At 38.1% G+C, this 18,194-nt stretch overlaps 1 protein-coding gene across 2 annotated transcripts in view; it reads left to right on the forward strand.

Annotated features, from left to right (window-relative positions):
• The window catches only part of UGGT2 (UDP-glucose glycoprotein glucosyltransferase 2), a 264,459-nt gene that overhangs the window by 155,615 nt on the left and 90,650 nt on the right, over positions 1-18,194 (forward strand). For both annotated transcript variants that reach the window (XM_075532610.1, XM_075532611.1), the window contains 2 exons: positions 6,009-6,140; positions 12,811-12,935. In XM_075532610.1, the coding sequence (XP_075388725.1) occupies positions 6,009-6,140; positions 12,811-12,935 (257 nt within the window). The remainder of the gene's footprint in view (positions 1-6,008; positions 6,141-12,810; positions 12,936-18,194) is intronic.

Below are 18,194 nucleotides of genomic sequence, written 5' to 3' on the forward strand. Positions count from 1 at the left end.
AATTCCTCTTGGTTACATTACCTGTGATCAAGCCCTACCAGGCCTTCTATACCCTCCTTACCACCGATTTTGTATCACTTGTTGTTCCCATGCCCCTGGGTATGTTGACACCACTTTCTTTCCCCCATCTCCCCCTCTTCTATGTCCTGCCGGAACCATGGGTCCCATTGTTTTCTCCTCCAGATTGTTTATCCAACCTATCGTATCTAGATAGACCTGTGAAATAATAACATGCACAAAAACAAGATAGAGCAAAACAAAGCAACAAAACAATAACAAAAAACAATGACACACAAAAAAAGACAAGCCTATAAATAGTTCAAGGACTGTTTGTTGGCCTTTTGGAGTGTTTTCCGTTCCAGTCTGATGGGCTGGCACGCCCTGGCCCCAAAGTCTATTTTTAGTATTCCCTGGGGACTTCATGCCTCTGTACCCCTTGCTGTTCTGTTGCACACCCTTCGTGTTTTGCCTCAGTGTGGTGGGATCAGATCGGACACATTTGCCACACTGTGTCTCCAGTGTTGTTCCCTGTAAGGTTATGGGTCATAGCTATGGGTGAGGGATATCGTGCCTCATAGTGGGGCTGGCCTGTGGTCTTCTCTGTGGGTTGGCTACTGTGAGGGGGAATATCATCGTGAAGACTTGGTGGGCCAGGATGTGTTCCACTCTCTCTTCCTCCCCCTTCATTTGTTCCCATGTGCTCTGATCAGACATGTCCTCCCTGAGCTGCAGCTTCAGTGCTGTCCTCTGAAGTAAAGTCTTTTGGGGGGAGGGACAGCTGGGATTAGGGCTGGCCCTATAATCTACATTTTACCAAGACACCTAGTGACCAGTATGCACAGTAAAGTTTGGGAAGTATATATAAGATGCATTAAAGAGAAATATGTCTTAGTATGAAAATGTAAGAAACCTATTTGAAATTAATTTTCTGTGAGTGTCTAAAAATTTTTTTTCACTCTTTGATCAAGGAATTTTTTGGGTCTTTCTGTGTTTAAATACATTACAGGTAGTTCTCGACTTATGATAGGGCTCTGTCCAGTGACTCCATCAAATAATTTCAGATAGAAGTCAAATGCCTCATTATTACAGCTTTTTTCCTTCAGTATCTTCATAAATTCACAACATTGAACATCCGTGAGTAGACAGCTGAATGATAACTTCAAGAAATTACAAGCTGCAACACTACATAGTAAATAACTGAGAAAATGTACCCCCCAACAAAACAAAACAAAAACAGATAGTTCTAAGTATAGTTCACTGTAACTTGAACACTAATTTTATGTCCCATGGAATCAGTATAAAGGTATTAGCGGGTTTTTTTAAACCACTTTTTGTAATTTTCGGCGTTCCAAAATAAAAGGAGGAGCAATGAGTTCACAATTCAATAATTACTTTGTCATTTTATTTCTTAAATGTTGTTTTATTTAAATTGTTGATGCTCCATTGCATTTTTCTAATTTTGGAATCCATTGAAAGTCTGCACACATAAAAAGAAAATTTATATATACCCATAACAAGATTTCAAAATATTATAATTCATTTGCCAAGGGATTTATTTTTTAATGTAGCTTTAATTGCCTATAATAAATATGCTATTGATAGAATTACCATATGCCCCAAAAGGATGATTTGTAATCTTTCTCAGTAAAATGATATCTCTGAATTGAACCAGGGACATATATGAACCATACATAATATAGGTTATTATATTTTAAATATAGAATATATATAATAGATTTTGAACTCTTAATCTCAACCCTAATTTAAGAATAGTTATTATTTCATGGTCCTACTCGATATTTGCCCTCATGAAATGATCACTGTAGATATGGGTGCTGTAGCAATGTGTGATAAAGAAATCAGATGGTACCCAGCTATCAGAAAGAATACAGTCTGAGGTCTTAAAAGCTTGTCTTACAACAAGCAAGTGCCCTCTTCAACAAATGGTGCTGGAAAAATTAGATCACCATATACAGAAGATTGAAACAGGAGCCTTACCACATGCTCTTATTTAATTAATGTTCTATAATTCACCTCTAGATTCTAACATCCACTACAGTAGCTGCACAGAAAGTCATAGGCAAAATTCATGATTCAAATGATTTATTAAGGATGTTAGCAAGCTGTAATGCCAATGAGAAATACTCAGGGTAGTTGTTTACCATGACATATCACAAAGTTTCAGGTCTGCTATTAAATGCCCAAAGGGCCATGCCACTCTGCTGTAGGCCACAACCTGAAGGCATTCAGTTCAAGCCCAATCGGGAGCAAATCTAGTTCCCTGAATTGTGTGCCTGAAAGCACCCACTCCAGTAAGCCTCAGCCCACAGATACTCAGCTCCACTTCCCTGGGTCAGCAAGTCCAACCTACCCAATTAAGTGCCCAGGGGCACCCCACTCCAGGAAACCTCAAACCAAACGCACTTAGCTCCACTTCCATGTGGACTTGGTCAGCTAGCCTCCTGCATAAATGCACTCATGTTTGTTTGTCTTTGGGTTCGGAGGCCCCATTCCTTTGTTCACAAGCCATGTCTCTGGCTTCTGATTCTGCGGCTGCTCCTCTGATGTTGTAGCTATCACCTGGATCCAGGAGGTTCACTGCGCAGGTCCAAAGTATGCACTCTACTCCTGGCTCTTGCTAGTAATGAGAATCACTCCTCCTTCTCCAAGAGCTCATTTTATACACAGCAGGATGGCACTCCAGGGTATCCTGTTTGCTATTACTCACAGGTGAATCCTATCAGGATCTTTTCCCACATTCTTACCAACCCACACAGGGAAGGTTGTCTGGTGGGAGGAAGAGACTTTGGATTGCCCCTGGACTGTCCATGCACAAAAATGAACTCAAGATTGATTAGAGAACTAAATGCAAACCCCAAAGCTATTAAGGATCATCAGTGAGAAAATTGGGACAAACTTAAGGGTCTTATTGCTGGTTATACACAGACTACCCCTTATAATAAAGGTAACACACACAATGGAAGACAAAAGAGATGACTGAGACCTATTAAAAATGAAACACACACATCAAAAGACTTCATCAGTAGAAGAAGATGGGCAAAAAGACATGAGAACTGACACAGTGGACAAGGGATTAGTTACTAAAATCTACAGAATGCTGCAGCACCTCAGTACGAAAACAATCCATTTCAAAGGTGAGCAATAGACAGTTCACAAGGGATGGCGCTCACAGCTACCAAACACACGAGGAAATGCATTGGAGAGATGCAAATCAAAATAATGATGAGATAGCAGCTGTCAGCCACGATTGCCCAGTTTACAAAGGCAAACAGAGAACAACAACTGTTGGAGAGGGTGTGGCGACATTAGAACTACACTGCTGGTAGTCTTCTAAATATGTACAGCCGTTGTGGAGAGCAATATGGTACTACCTAAAACAACTGGGACTAGAAATACCAAATGACCCAGCAATAGTTTGACTGGCTATATACCACAAAGAAATATAAGAAGAAATTGCAGCATGCCTCAACACAGGGGCCTTCAGGGGCTTGCACTTGGGGACAAGGTAATGACAAGCTGGAAATAGTAAGGCAAGCAGATTGGACTGATGGAAGGAGTGTGTCTGTAACGAAACTTGAGGGAATGAGTTACTGAGCCTGGGGATCAGAATCAAAATCTCAGGGGACATCCAGGTCAACTAGTATAACAGTTCAAAAAGACAATGCTTGGCATCCTACTTTGGTGAAAAGCAACGAGGGGCTTTAGTATTGGTGGGCAGCCTGGTTGCAGTGGTCAGTTTCCCTATTAGAAGGAAAGTAGAATGAGGAGAATCAGAGGACATGGAAGCAGTTAGTCCAGTAGACTAATGAACCATGCAAACGTCAGACTATGAACTTGAGACCAGAAGAACTAAATAGTGCCTGGCTACCACTATCAACTGCTCTGAAGAAGATCACAGTGGAAATCAGGCTACTGCTGAGGGAGAGACTGTCTGAAGACCACAGTGGAAATCAGGCTACTGCTGAGGGAGAGACTGTCTGAAGAAGACCACAGTGGAAATCAGGCTACTGCTGAGGGAGAGACTGTCTGAAGAAGACCACAGTGGAAATCAGGCTACTGCTGAGGGAGAGACTGAAGACCACAGTGGAAATCAGGCTACTGCTGAGGGAGAGACTGTCTGAAGACCACAGTGGAAATCAGGCTAATGCTGAGGGAGAGACTGGTGGAACCCCCAACAATACGCCGCTGAGTGACCTGGGTTAAGCCATGGTCGGCCGAGGGGACTGCAATGACGGAATTGACATAAAATGTATATGAACTGTTGAATGAAAAACTGGTGATTTGCTCTATAAACCTTCATCTAATTCACAATTTTAAAAAAAGAATTACAAAGGAATCATCTAAGTGAGGCAACAGCAAAGTCCCCAGGAAAGAAACACCAGCCTGTGTGATGCAAGGATTATAAGTAATTAAATCCAAGACAGGAGAAGGAAACCATATTAAAACTTCAGTTCTGAGCACCCAGTTTGCAAAAAGCTGTGGATGAGAGAGAAAACCAGAAATTCACTGGCGGCGTCCTTCTATGGGTTAAGCCTCTGGAGAATCCTCTCTGACCATTGACCTTAGTTATGGGAATAGCCTTGCTCTCAGACAGTGCATTGGAAGGCAGATTAAGGCTGATGTAGGTAGGTTAAAATTCAACAACTTATTTGTTTTACCCTTTGACTCATTTTAAATTTGTTCTAGTTTTTATTATTTATTGCTTTCTTTTAGATGGGGGACTTTCTGTTTCATTTTGTAATTGTTGTTTCAGAGATATTTTATATGAAAGCTAGCGCAGGCAAGTCTATAGAGATAGTAACTGGACTGATAGTTTCTCCGGGTTATGGCAGTAGGAGGGATATGGAAAGCAGTGGCAATAAGAATTAAGAAATGAGGAGCTGATACCAAGGGCTCAAGTAGAAAATGTTTTGAAAATGATGATGGCAACAAGTGTACAAATGTGCTTGACCCCGGTGGAAGGATATATGGATTGTGATAAAAGTTGTATGAGCTCCCAATAAAATGATTTTTTTAATTAAGAAAATGTCCTAACATTGACTGTGGTGATAATTGCCCAACTCGTTTATATGCTTAAACCATTGAAACGTGTGTTATAATGATTATTTGTCAGTAAAACTAAATAAAAATGTTCATTGAGAATGATCATATAATTTTTCTACAATCTTTTGGAACCCTTTAGGAATGCTGCCTATTCAAATAAGCGAAAAATATATTTTAAATTGCATTTTTCTTGTAGACGTGAGATTGAGGCTCTCCTCTTAGGTTGATTACCATTTAAATTTTGTGTTCTTTGAATAATATTTTCACGTTCTTTTCCTGTTTTCGTACTGCTATGCCAGTATTTCCTGTTTTATAGAGATTAACCCTTTGTCTACTGTAAAATACTCCCTGATCAGTTGGCAGTGCTCTTTTGAGTTGCCTTATGATTTCTTTTTCATGAGGTTAAAAAAAAAGTCTTCTTTTGATATTTTTAAATGTGCTTTTATTTATTTTTTAAATCATTTGTTGGGGACTCTTATAACATTCCATACAGCAATTGTATCAAGCGTATTTGTATGTATGTTGCCATCATTTTCTAAACATTTGCTTTCTGTTTGAGCTCTGGGTGTCAGCTCTTCTTTTTCTCTGTCCCTCTCCACCTCCCTCCCATCCTGTGACCCCTTGATGAATTATAAATTATTATTGTATGCTTATCTTACACTGACCACTGTCTCCTTTTACCCATGATTCTGTTGTTTATCCCTTTGGGAGCGAGAGGGGGGTTAATGCATTGATCATTGCTATCGGGTCCCCCTTTCTCCCCTTTCCTCCTCAAATCATTAATGTGCTTTTAGAATAAATCTATTTAAAAATCATTTGGTAACAAATCCAATTTTAGATTGAATTTAGTAGAATTATATATATTAAAATTAACTTTATTAAGAAAAATGGTCATTTGCTTACTGTTCTTTAATTGGTTTCATCATTTTTAACTTTTGCTTTAGGGAATGGATAAGAATGCTTTTGAAAAAAAATACAATACCATTGGAGTGAATATATTCCGAACTCACCAGTTGTTCTGTCAAGATGTACTCAACTTGAGTCCTGGTGAAATCGGTATTGTCAGCAATGGAAAAGTAAGTAGAGTGACCCTGTGGTACTTTTGTCATTGACACTGTGGGTTAGTGGTTCTCCAACTCTTGTTCTGTCACAAACTGCTGATGCAAAGTAAATACAAGGTGGTACTCATATACTGCTGGACACACTTGACACCTTCCAAAGTAAATTCCACTTTGAAATGTCCCGTTCATAGCACACGGCCTCTTCCTTCGTCCTTTTCTCACGTTCATTTAAATAAGGAAGAATATATATATGCAGCTAACTTTTATTTTATTCTAATAAAATATTAGAACAAACAACTTAGTACACATTAGAATATTGTATTTTAAACTACTACTATAGTAGGTGTAGTAAGTACATCATTGCAGCTTAAAAAATTATGTACATTTTTCAGGTTTTGAAGTACAATGTAACATAAATGATCACATTTCATTTTTTTTTATCTTTTATTTTTTATTTTTTTTTCTTAAATTGGCTCTCGAGCCTGATTAGTCTTTTTTTTTCTTCTTTTACATTTTATTAGGGACTCATACAACTCTTACCACAATCCATACATATACATACATCAATTGTATAAAGCACATCCTTACATTCCCTGCCCCAATCATTCTCAAGGCATTTGCTCTCCACTTAAGCCCCTTGCATCAGGTCCTCTTTTTTTTCCCCCTCCCCCCCCATTCCCCCCTCCCTCATATGCCCTTGGTAATTTATACATCGTTATTTTGTCATATCTTGCCCTATCCGGAGTCTCCCTTCCCCCCTTCTCTGCTGTCCCTCTCCCAGGGAAGAGGTCACATGTGGATCCTTGTAATCAGTTCCCCCTTTCCAACCCACTCACCCTCCACTCTCCCAGCATTTCATTATTAATGTAATCTTTAGAAAGGCATAGGAAAAATCAATTGTAGGCCAGCTATTCTATATAAAATTCACTACTAATATCTTGTTTTGCCTGCCAGTCCTTTTTTCTACTGTTCTTAGCCATGACAGGTTTTGTTTTGTTTTATTTAAAAGATGGAATCTTACTACATGTATCATTTTATAGGTTAAATTTTCCTTTAATATGTCACATTTTCTGATTACTTACTGTGTGTGTGTAATAAATTTAATCATCAACCCATTTTTTAAAAAGATACAAACCTAGTCAGATTTCCTATTTCTTCTAATCAGGTTTTTGTTGTTGTTAATTTGTGTCTTTCAAGGAATTGTCTATTTCATCTAAGTTGTTGAATTTCTCAGCATTAAGTTATTCATTCCCTTAATATCGTTTTAAGTCCATAGTATCACTTACAGAGTCTTTATAGAATCTGTTAGCAGATAGCATCCTAACAATATTTTTCAAGTATGGTAGTCTGTTTGTATGCTTTAGGAATTATTTTAGAACTTTGAATCTTAATCTTATTAGGAAATCAAGTAATGCAATACTTGAGTTATATGTCTCTGCTTGAATTGTAAAAGTTTCCTATCTTCAAAACTCTAGTGTACTCTAAGTTTTCTTTATTTTCCACATTTTATGAGCTTAGTTTATATGCATCTTTTATCGTCATTTCAAAAAGTCCTTAAAGATTAATAGAATTGATAGACTGTTGGCAAACCTAACCAAAGAAAAAAAGGAACAAACATCAATAGCCAGGATGAGGAATGAAACAAAGAAAATTACAAGAAGGCTTGCGCTAAAGTGAAATCAACCACTTGGAAGACATGGACAAATACTTAGAAAACAATCCTTCCCTAGATTATCCCAAATGGATGTCAAGAACCTCAACCGGCCCATAACAATAGAAGAAATAGATAGGGTTATCAAGGGACTACCACTGAAAAATCCCCCTGGCCAGACAGCTTCACTGGAGAATTTTACCAAGCATCCAAGGAAGAACTGACACCAATCCTACACAAATTCTTCCAGAGCATAGAAAAGGACAGCAAACTCACAAATTCTTTCTATGAAGCTAGAATAACACTTGATACCTAAAGCGAGCAAGAATCCCATAAAAATTGAGAACTAGACTGATATTTCTAAGGAACACTGATGCAAAAACCCTTAAAAAAATATTGATCAATACAATACAAAATATATAAAACAAATAAGTCATGATGAACAAGTGGAATTCATTCCAGGAATGGCACAACATTAGAATGTCCATCAACATTCACCACATTGACATGAAAATGGATAAGAACCACATAATAATATCAATAGATGCAGAAAAAGCATTCTACAACATCCAATATCCGTTCCTGTTTAAGACACACAAGAAGATAGGGATGGAAGGAAAATTCCTCAAAATAATATAAAGCATATATGAAAAATCACAGCCAATGTAGTAATCAATGGGGAAAAGACGAAAACATTCCCACTGAAATAGGGGACCAGAAAAAGATGTCCCTTGTCCTTTCTTTTATTCAATATCATACTGAAAGTTCTAGCTAACAACATAAGGCAACTGAAAAACATTAAAGGAATTCATCTGGCGAAAGAAGAGGTGAAATTATTATTATTCACAGATAATATAATTCTATATATTGAAAACCCCAAAAGCTCCACAGTAGGAATGCTGGAAGTAATAGAGGAATATGGTAGAGAGGCAGGATACAAGATAAACAAACAAAAGTTATTGGATTGCTGTATACACCGGATGAGATCATGAAAGAGGAGATAAAAAAGATAGTACCCTTCACAATGGCAAAGCCCAAATTGAAGTATTTGGGGATGTACCTTACCCAAAAATCAAGATTTGTACAATGAAAATGACAAAACACTATTACAAGAAACCAAAAGTGACCTCCACAAATCTATGCTCATGAATCGGAAGCCTCAATATAGTAAAGATGTCACTCCTTCCCAATGCACCATATAAATTTTAACGCTATCCCAATACAAATACCAACATCTTTTTTTCAATGAACTGGAAGAACTAAGAACTGACTGCCAACTTCAGATGGAGAAGGAAGAAGCCACATTGGTCAAAACATCATGGTATTGGTATAACGGCAGATAGACCAATGGAAAAGAACAGAAAATCCAGAAATAAAAACATCCATATACAGATAACTGATCTTCAATAAGGGCCCTAAAAATATCCAATGGGAATTGGATGCCCTCTTCAACAAGATATGCTGGTAAAAAATGGATATATACTTACAGAAAAAATAAAGCAAGCTTCTTACCTCACTTCACGTACAAGAATTAAGTCGAGGGGCTTCACAGACCTCGAGGTAAAACCCCAAACTATTAAGGACATCAATAAGGGAATTGGGACAAATCTAAGAGCTTTAGCGCAGGGAATACACAGACTCTCAGGAATAGGGAAGGAGACAAACACAGAGGAAGCACAAATTGACAAGTGGGATATACTGAAGATAAAACACCTGTGCATATCGAAAGACTTGCCAAGAGAATAATAACAGAATGCACAGAACAGGACCAGACATCTGCGCTCCAATATTCATCATGGTAAAGTTCACAATTGTGAAGAACTAACCTGACAAGTGGATTAAAAATCCATCAACTGACAAGTGGATTAAAAAACTCTGGTATATGCATACAATGGAGTACTATGCAGCCTTAAAAATCAGCAATAAATGCATGAAGCTCGTCTCATGGGAAGAGTTGGAGGAAATTATGCTAAGTGAAGTTAGCAACGCACATAGGGACAAGTACAACAGGAGTCCACTGAGGCATAGAGGATAAACTACTTAATGCATAAATCCCGGGGTGAGGTCCAAGCACTTTGGCAGAGGTCTGACCCAACCTAGTGATACATATGGCAGCCAATTAAAAAAGAAGGGAAAAGAAGGGGTGCAGTGGAACAGGGCACTACTAAACCCATGGGGAGGATATTGTCTATGTCTCTACAGGAAAGGGAGAGAAGGACCAGACCCAATCCTGGAGCACCAAGCTTTGAGGGCTACATACTGGCATGGAGCAACAAACTAACAGGACGATGGGTCAGGCCCAAGCCAAGATATGTTGACCCCCTCCCCTAAAGAATGTAATACAGAGGACAGCACTGAAGATACAGCCTGGGGAGAGTGGCAAACTAAGAGGGAAAGAAAGAGAAAGTGGACCTCATCATGGCCCACCAAGCCCAGGGAATGACATGCCTGCTCAGAGCAGCCAATGCATAGAGAGTATCGTAGGGCTGGCCCCACCATGAGACACAACATTCCCTCACTGACCCATAGCACTATGGGGGGACAACACTGGAGACACTGTGCAGAAAGTGTTCCCATTTTACCTCATGCACAGCGGAGTGAAATACGAAGGAAGTGCAATAGGGCAGCAAAGGGAAGAAAGTAACTAAGTCCCCAAGGAATCCTGGAAGTAAACTTCTGACTCAGTAGACAGGGTTTAGCACCCCCTCAGACCCAATTGGAAAACACTCATAAGGGTCAGCAGACAGACCTGGAACTATCTATCAGGGTTTTTTGTTTGTTTTTTTCTTTTGCCCTATGTCTTTCTATATAAGATAGGCAGGACAAATAGTCCCGAGGAGAAAACAGCAGGACCGGCTTTCCCAGGGGCACATGGGTGAGAAGAGGGCAGGAAGGGGTAGCGGGGAGCCAACAAACTCAGGGATAAGGGAACAACAAGAGATCTAAAATTGATAGCGAGTCGGGGATATAATGCTTGGTAGAGTATGATCAAGTGCAATGTATCCAAGAGGAATTACTGAGAGCCGAGTGGAGGGTGAGCATGATAGTGGAACAGAAGGAAGGTGAAAGGAAATGTAGGAAAGAAGTAGGAGGCAAAAGCTAATTATTGAGGTATAGCTATAAGCATGTATATATGGAAATATATTAATTTATATTGAAAGGGATAGAGGCCAGTATACATATATTTAGTGTTAAGTATTAAGATAACAGACAGACTTTTGGCCTCTATCAAGGCCTCCATAAACACAACACTTTATTCTAATAAGCTGGCACTTTTGATAACCACCTTCCTGACACAATTGGTGCATAAGCAAATGTGATAAAAGTGGATGGTGTCCAGCTATCAAAAGATATAGCATCTGGGATCCCAAAAGCTTGAAGTTAAAATAAGCAGCCATCTAGCAGGAAAACAAATAAGCTCACATGGAAGAGCACACCAGCCTGTGTCTTCACGTGGTGTAGACAGGATCAGGTATCAAAAGATCCAAAACAAACCATTATATCCATGTGAAAGAGGGTGCTAGAGTAGAGACCCAAAGCCCATCTTTAGACAACTGGACATCTCACCACAGAAGGGTTACAAGAATGGGACAATTCAACCAGTGTGCAGTATAGCACCGAGAAAACACATCATACCTATAATTCCTGAATGCTTCTCCCCTCTACTCCCATGACCCAGTTCTACCGTACAAATTTGGCTAGACTTGGGTACGCACATTGGTACAAATAAGACCTCTCAACAAATGGAATTCAGAACAGATAAAACCCTCAAGAACTGTAATAGGAGTAGCGATATCATGAGGGTAGGAGGATGATGGGGCTGGGGGAGGAGGGTGGAAATGGGGAGCAGATTACAGGGCTCTACATATAACCTCCTCCCTGGGGTACGGACAGTGGAGAAGTGGATAAAGGGAGACGTTGGATGGTGTAAGATAGGATAAAATAATAATAATTTATAAATTATTAGGGTTCATTTGGGAGGAGAGAGGGAGGGGAATAATGAGCTGATACCAAGGGCTCGAGTAGAAAGCAAATGTTTTGAGAATTATGAGGGAAACAAATGTACAAAAGTGTTTGACACAATGGATGTATGTATGAATTGTGATAAGAGTACAAGCCCCCAATAAAGTGATTTAAAAAAAAGATTAAATTGCTACCAATATTAATGTTAATTTGTATTAATTTTGTGTGCCAAACATTATTCTGGGTTCTCAGGGTACATTGAACAAACATGTTTACATGGAGGTTATGTTTTGTTGGGCAGACAGGCACCAAGCACCTTACTGATTAGGTGTCATTTAGACAAAAGTTGAAGATGATGAGGGATTAAGTGTCTGGAAGAGGAACATTCTAGACAGAAGAAGTTATAAGTGCAAAAACCCTGCGTCAAATTCATGCGTATGTGTTGCAGGGATTATAGAAAGGAAGAAAGTGTCAGGAGAAGTAAAAAAAAAAAAAAAAAACTTCATAACCAGCATTTCTCATATACTCGGGGATTAAATTAAGTGATCTTGCTATGCTCCAAAATGTTTCTACACTATCAATGAGATGAATATTATTTGGAGTTGTTATAGTAATTACGAAATTTGTCTTTTAGTTTTTGTTCTTTTTTGCCTTTTATGCTTATCTACTAAGTCTACATAGTATAGACTTTGATTTACAGGGAATACTAAGACATTGCTATTAAGTGATTTATAAATTCTGTACATGTGTTTTAATTTGGATCAAAAGGTTTTATGTTAGTATTTAGAAGCATCGTGACGTATGTGTCAAAGCAAAACTACCAAATAGAATGTGGTGTCTAAAAATGGTTGACACCTTTGATGACAGTGTGCATGCAAATGTTATTTGTAATGTCAAAATGAGAAAATATTTCTCTTGCTTTCAGTGTCTTTGGTAAATGGTGAATGTAAAAGCTTTTATCTGTTTAATATTTAATCAACTTTTTACTAAAGTAAGACATTTAATGAGAAAATATTTGTTTTAAGTGGTATTTTCCAGAAGACATGAAACAATATAACATTTTATTTTAAGTTCCTAGGACCTCTAGATGAAATTCTCTATGCAGAAGATTTTTACTTACTGGAGAAGATAACATTTAGTAGTTTTGTGGATCAGATTAAAGGCATTGTTAAAAATATGGAAATCAGGTCAAAAAAGTAAGTATTTCAAATCCTTAATGCTAGTCTACTTTGGCGATATGTCATTTTGAATGTAATTTTTAATTTATAAATTATTTTCAGTGTATCAAAATAAAGATTTATAATAAAAGACATATAAGGAGAATATAAAGAAGGGAGATAGTGGTCAGTGTATGATATGAAAGTAATTTATAATTTATGAAGGAGGCACAAGGGTGGGAGGGGAGAGAGGGAAAAAAGAGAGAGGAGCTGATACCAAGGGCTCAAATAGAAAGCTAATGTTTAGAAAATGATGATGGCAACATATGTACAAATGTGCTTGATACAAGTGCTGTATGGAATGTTGTAAGAGCACCCAATAAAATGATTTAAAAAATAAAAGCACATTTAAAATATCAAAAGAAAAGAAATGCTCAGAAGAAAAATAATAATGAGGAAGAGAAAGGAGAGAAGTGGTCAAAATGTTTTTCAATGAAAGGATTAGTTGGAGTATTTTAAAATATTTTTCAATGAAAGGATTAGTTGGAGTATTTTAAAATATTTTTCAATGAAAGGATTAGTTGAAGTATTTTCTAAACTAAATCAGGTGCTTCATATGCATGAAAACTTGGACCCAAAGTCTGACCATTTTTCTAAAGTCGAAAGGCAGACACAGAAAACAGTGAGATATTACTGCAAAAATTATAACAAAGAGAAAAGGCCCATATACACGGTTCTCACTAATTTTCTGACTAGAAATGCCATCCGCATTTTCATGCATAACCCAGATCTAGAACCTCACACAAGTGGAATTGCTACTGCAACTGACAAAATACCAATACCATCCAACTCTTCTTCAGTACTAGGGTGAATTTTATGATTTGTGTATTTGTGAAATATGCATGTATTAAAATATATCTGTAAGATTATACATAGTGTTTCCAACTCCCAAATATATATAAGATCAGATTATAAAGTTACTGATAATAAAATGCAATCATAATTTTTTTTAAAGAAAAGGATATCAATAATCATTGTACAACACAAAGAGTACAACCAATGACCCTGTGTTATTTAGAGAGGAATTGTTGAATGGGAGAGTGTTTGGTTATATACATTTTTTCCAAAATAAAAAAGAAAATTGCATGAATAACAATTAATACAAGGAAGAAGAACATATTATACAATTGATGTGGTGATGAATGCATAACTCTTCGTGGTATGATTGAACTATCAGATTTTATATTTGGATAAAGTGCCAATAAAATTGTTAAAAAAATAATAAAGTGACCGCTCCCCTCCCTTCTTCGGCGGAGGAGGCAGACATCTTCCACCAGCATCATGACTACTCTCAGCCCACTGGTGAAGCCTAAAATTGTCAACAAGGGGACCTAGACGTTCATGCGGCACTAATTCTGCTGCTAAGTCAAGATTAAGTGCAACTGGCCAAGTCCTGAGGCATTGACAACAGGGTGCGGAGAAGATGCAAGGGCCAGGTCTTGATGCCCAAACTTGATTACCAGAGCAACAAGAAAACCAAGCACATGCTGCCCAATGGCTTCTGCAAGTTCCTGGTCCACAATGTCAAGGAGCTGGAAGTGCTGCTGATGTGCGACAAGTCTTAGTGTACAGAGAATGCTCATATTGTTTCTTCCAGGAATCACAAAGCCATCATAGAAAGAGCAGCCAACTGGCCACCAGAGTCACCAATCCCAACGCCAGGCTGCACAGTGAAGAAAATGGATAGATGGCCAATTTGCGAGTTTTATTTGTGCTAAATAAAACCATAAATGGGAAAAGTCATTAAAAATATTAAAGTGGATGTCAGAAGAAACTCTGAAACTTTCTCTTAGCTGTATAGTAGCTAAGGGAAATTGAAGAAATTAAGTAGTCAAGAGCTGAACAGAAAATTTCAAATGGCAGCTCAAGAAGACAAAGGTAAAGTATTATAATGGGATGTTCTAAGACCTAGCTTTAGAAAACCAAAACGGAAGAGCATACCCAAGCATGTCTTAAGCTGAAAGAACTGAAGAAAAAGGGTTTCAATACTGAAAATTTGAAGGTCAAAGTAGTGAGTGATACAGAAAGCATCACAATTTAGCACACAGTCACTATTCCCAAAAAAGTAGTAGTATGGTTGTGTAACCATTTCAAGAAGTAGCATATGATCAGGAACCAATGGTACTGGAGGCAGAAGTCCAATCTGCAATGAAGACATTAGCCCAAAACAAACAAGGCTCCAGGAATTGTGAGAGTACCCACTGAAATGCTTCTACAAGCTGATGAAGCATTGGAAGCACTTGTCTATTCCTAGAAATTTTGAAGACAGCTATCTGGCCAACGGACTGGAAGAGATTCATGTTTGTACCCATTCCAAAGAAAACTGACCCAATATCACACATAAAATTTTGCTGAGGATGGTCCAACAATTGTAGCAGTATATCGACAGGGAGCTGCTTAAGGTTCAGGCTAGGTTCAGAGGAGGACCTAGAACTAGGTATATTGCTGAGGTCGGGTAAATCTTGTTGCAAAGCAGAGGATACCAGAAGCATGTTTACTTGTGTTTTATTGACTGTACAAAGACATTCAACTGTGTGGATCATAACCAACTATGGATAGCGGAATTCCACAACAGTTAATTGAGCACATATGGAATTTGTACATGGATCAAAAGGCAGTTGTGCAAACAGAACAAGAGAATATTGCATGATTTAATACAATAATACATGGCTTAAAATCATGAGAGGTGTGTGTCATGATTGTATCCTCTCACCATACTTAAACAATCTTAGCAAATATTCATAGAAATTGGACTATAAACACGTGGCATCAGGATGGGAAGAAGGCTCATTAAAAGCCTGTGATATGTCTACTTTCATTGTTGATCCTGAGGTGAGAGTAGAGATACCAGTAGGATTAGGGGATGGTAGGGGCAGAAAGGGGGAATTAATCACAAGGACCAATCTAGAACCCCCTCCCAGGGGGACGAATAATGGAAAACTGTGTGAGGGGTGATGATATGGAAAGATAATTGATAACTTATCAAGGGTTCGTGAGAGGTGGGGTAGGGAGGGGGAAAATGGGGAGCTGTTATCAGGGGCTCAAGTGGGAAGAGAATGCTTTGAAAATGATGATGGCAGCAAATGTGCTTGACATACTGAATGAATTATAGATTGTGATAAGAGATGTAAGAGCCCCAATAAAAGTGTTTTTAAAAAGAACAAAAAACCTTTGATATGCAGGTGACACAACCTTGCTTGCTGCAAGTGAGGAGGACTTGAAGCGCTGACAAAGATCGAAGATGACAGCTTTCAATACATATTACAACTGAAGAAAACCCAAAGCTTCACAACTAGGCAATGGGTATGAAAATGGGGAAAAGTTTTAAGTTGTCAGAAATTTCATCTTGCTTGGATCTATAACCAATGCTCATGGAAGCAGTAGTCGGGAAATCAATTGATGCATTACATTTGGGGTAAAGCTGCTGCACAAGACCAATTTTAAATGTTGAAAAGCAAGGAGGTTACTTTGAGAACTGAGTAACAGACCCAAGCCATGGTACTTTAAATCACCTCATGTGCGTGTAGAAGTTGGACACTGAGTAAAGAAGACTTCAGAAGAATTGATGCATTCGAATTGTGGTACTGGCAAAGTATGTTGGAATACTGTGGATTTCCAAAAGAAGAAACAAATCTGTCTTGTAAGAAGTACAGTCAAAATGCTCCTTAGAAGCAAGAATGTCAAGACTTCATCTCGTGTACTTTGGACATGTTATCTCAATAGAACTAATATCCACAGTCAGTTGTAATTGGAATAAAATTAAGGAAACTTTTAAAAGTGGTAAGAGTTAGTTGTAACTTTAATAATTAAATAATTTAGTTCTGGTATCAGAAAGTGTGTGATTCAGCAATTTATGGAATTTTAAAATTTTCAAGACTAATATTTTAACATTCATGAAAATATTGTTTTTCATATAAACCAGGAGAGCTATTTTGATCACTATTAAGCTGTATTTCAAAACAAAATCAACAAAAACCAGTACTGTTAAATTAGAACAGCCTCTTATAAGTGTCTGAAATAATTACATGCACACAAGCTAAGCAAGTTTGTGTTTATCTGAACGTGCATTAAAGATAGGCAGCCCTATTATCAAACTTGCCAAGAGTTGATTTACTGGGCAGGTAGAACTTGCGGTGCCAAAGAGAATCCTTGGCACCATTCTCCAAGGTGAGGAGCATGTAAAATCCTTTTCTCTGACTGGGTGAAGGCGCATGCTCTACTGAAAAGGGCGTTCTTCAGTGCCCTGTGCCCCTCCTTACGGAGCTCTGCTGATGTGCTTGCTTACACTTATTGGGCTTGTAACCACATTGTGAGCAATTGGGACCCACCAGCCACTGCTGGGGAGAAAGAGGAGGCGTTCTGTGCCTGTGGAGCCCCGGCAGGTCTAGGGATCAGTTTTGTTCTGCAGGTTAGTCGCTATGTGTCTGAATTGACTCTATGGCAGTGGGTTGTTTGCTTCATCTCCTCCTCTTTAGTTCAAGGTGCTTTTCATGAAGAGACAAACCAGTGGCCTGATAGGTTAAAATTTAGCAGCTCATTTAAGAAGTTATTTGCAACATCAGATATGTTCTTTTTCTGCCTCTCAATGCACACATTACTTAAGCTGTCAGCCCAATCTAAGAACATAGAGAGCATCATTTGTCCACAAATATTTCCTCCACAATTTCTAACTATACTATATATAGTTAATAAAGTAAATGCTTTTGAGGGAGTTTTGAAATCAAGATTATTGTTTTGAAAATTATTCACTGATTATGTGTTAATGGATCACTAAAGGAGGCAGTGTTTTGTGAAAAGTACTGTAAGTGCTACAAACAGAAATAATGTCAAAGCTTCCCTTTAAGGGCCATACAGTCAAGCAAAAGATGCTATTTCATAGTACAGAGATATTCACAAGGCCCGTGACTCTTCTAAATCTAAAGGTTTTCATTTGTAAAATGGAGTTGACAAAATCTCCCATTCTTCTTGAGAAATCCTCCCAACTTGTACCCAATATTTTCTTTCCCAGTATATTATTAGTGAACATACGCATTTTTCTCTAGCAGAGATTGTAGAACTTGATTATATTTAGTCTAGGTATTTTACTATGCTGATTGCTTTCATATAATCAGTTTGAAACTTCACAAGTCTAGACTTCTTGACTCTATTAATAATGCTCTAAAAGTAGGTATATTATTTATTTCTTTGCTTTTCCTGTGCAGGCCAAAATGTCTAGACACATATATAACAGGCAATCAA

Source organism: Tenrec ecaudatus, chromosome 15 (genome assembly GCF_050624435.1).
Source record: "Tenrec ecaudatus isolate mTenEca1 chromosome 15, mTenEca1.hap1, whole genome shotgun sequence".
NCBI lineage: Eukaryota > Metazoa > Chordata > Mammalia > Afrosoricida > Tenrecidae > Tenrec > Tenrec ecaudatus.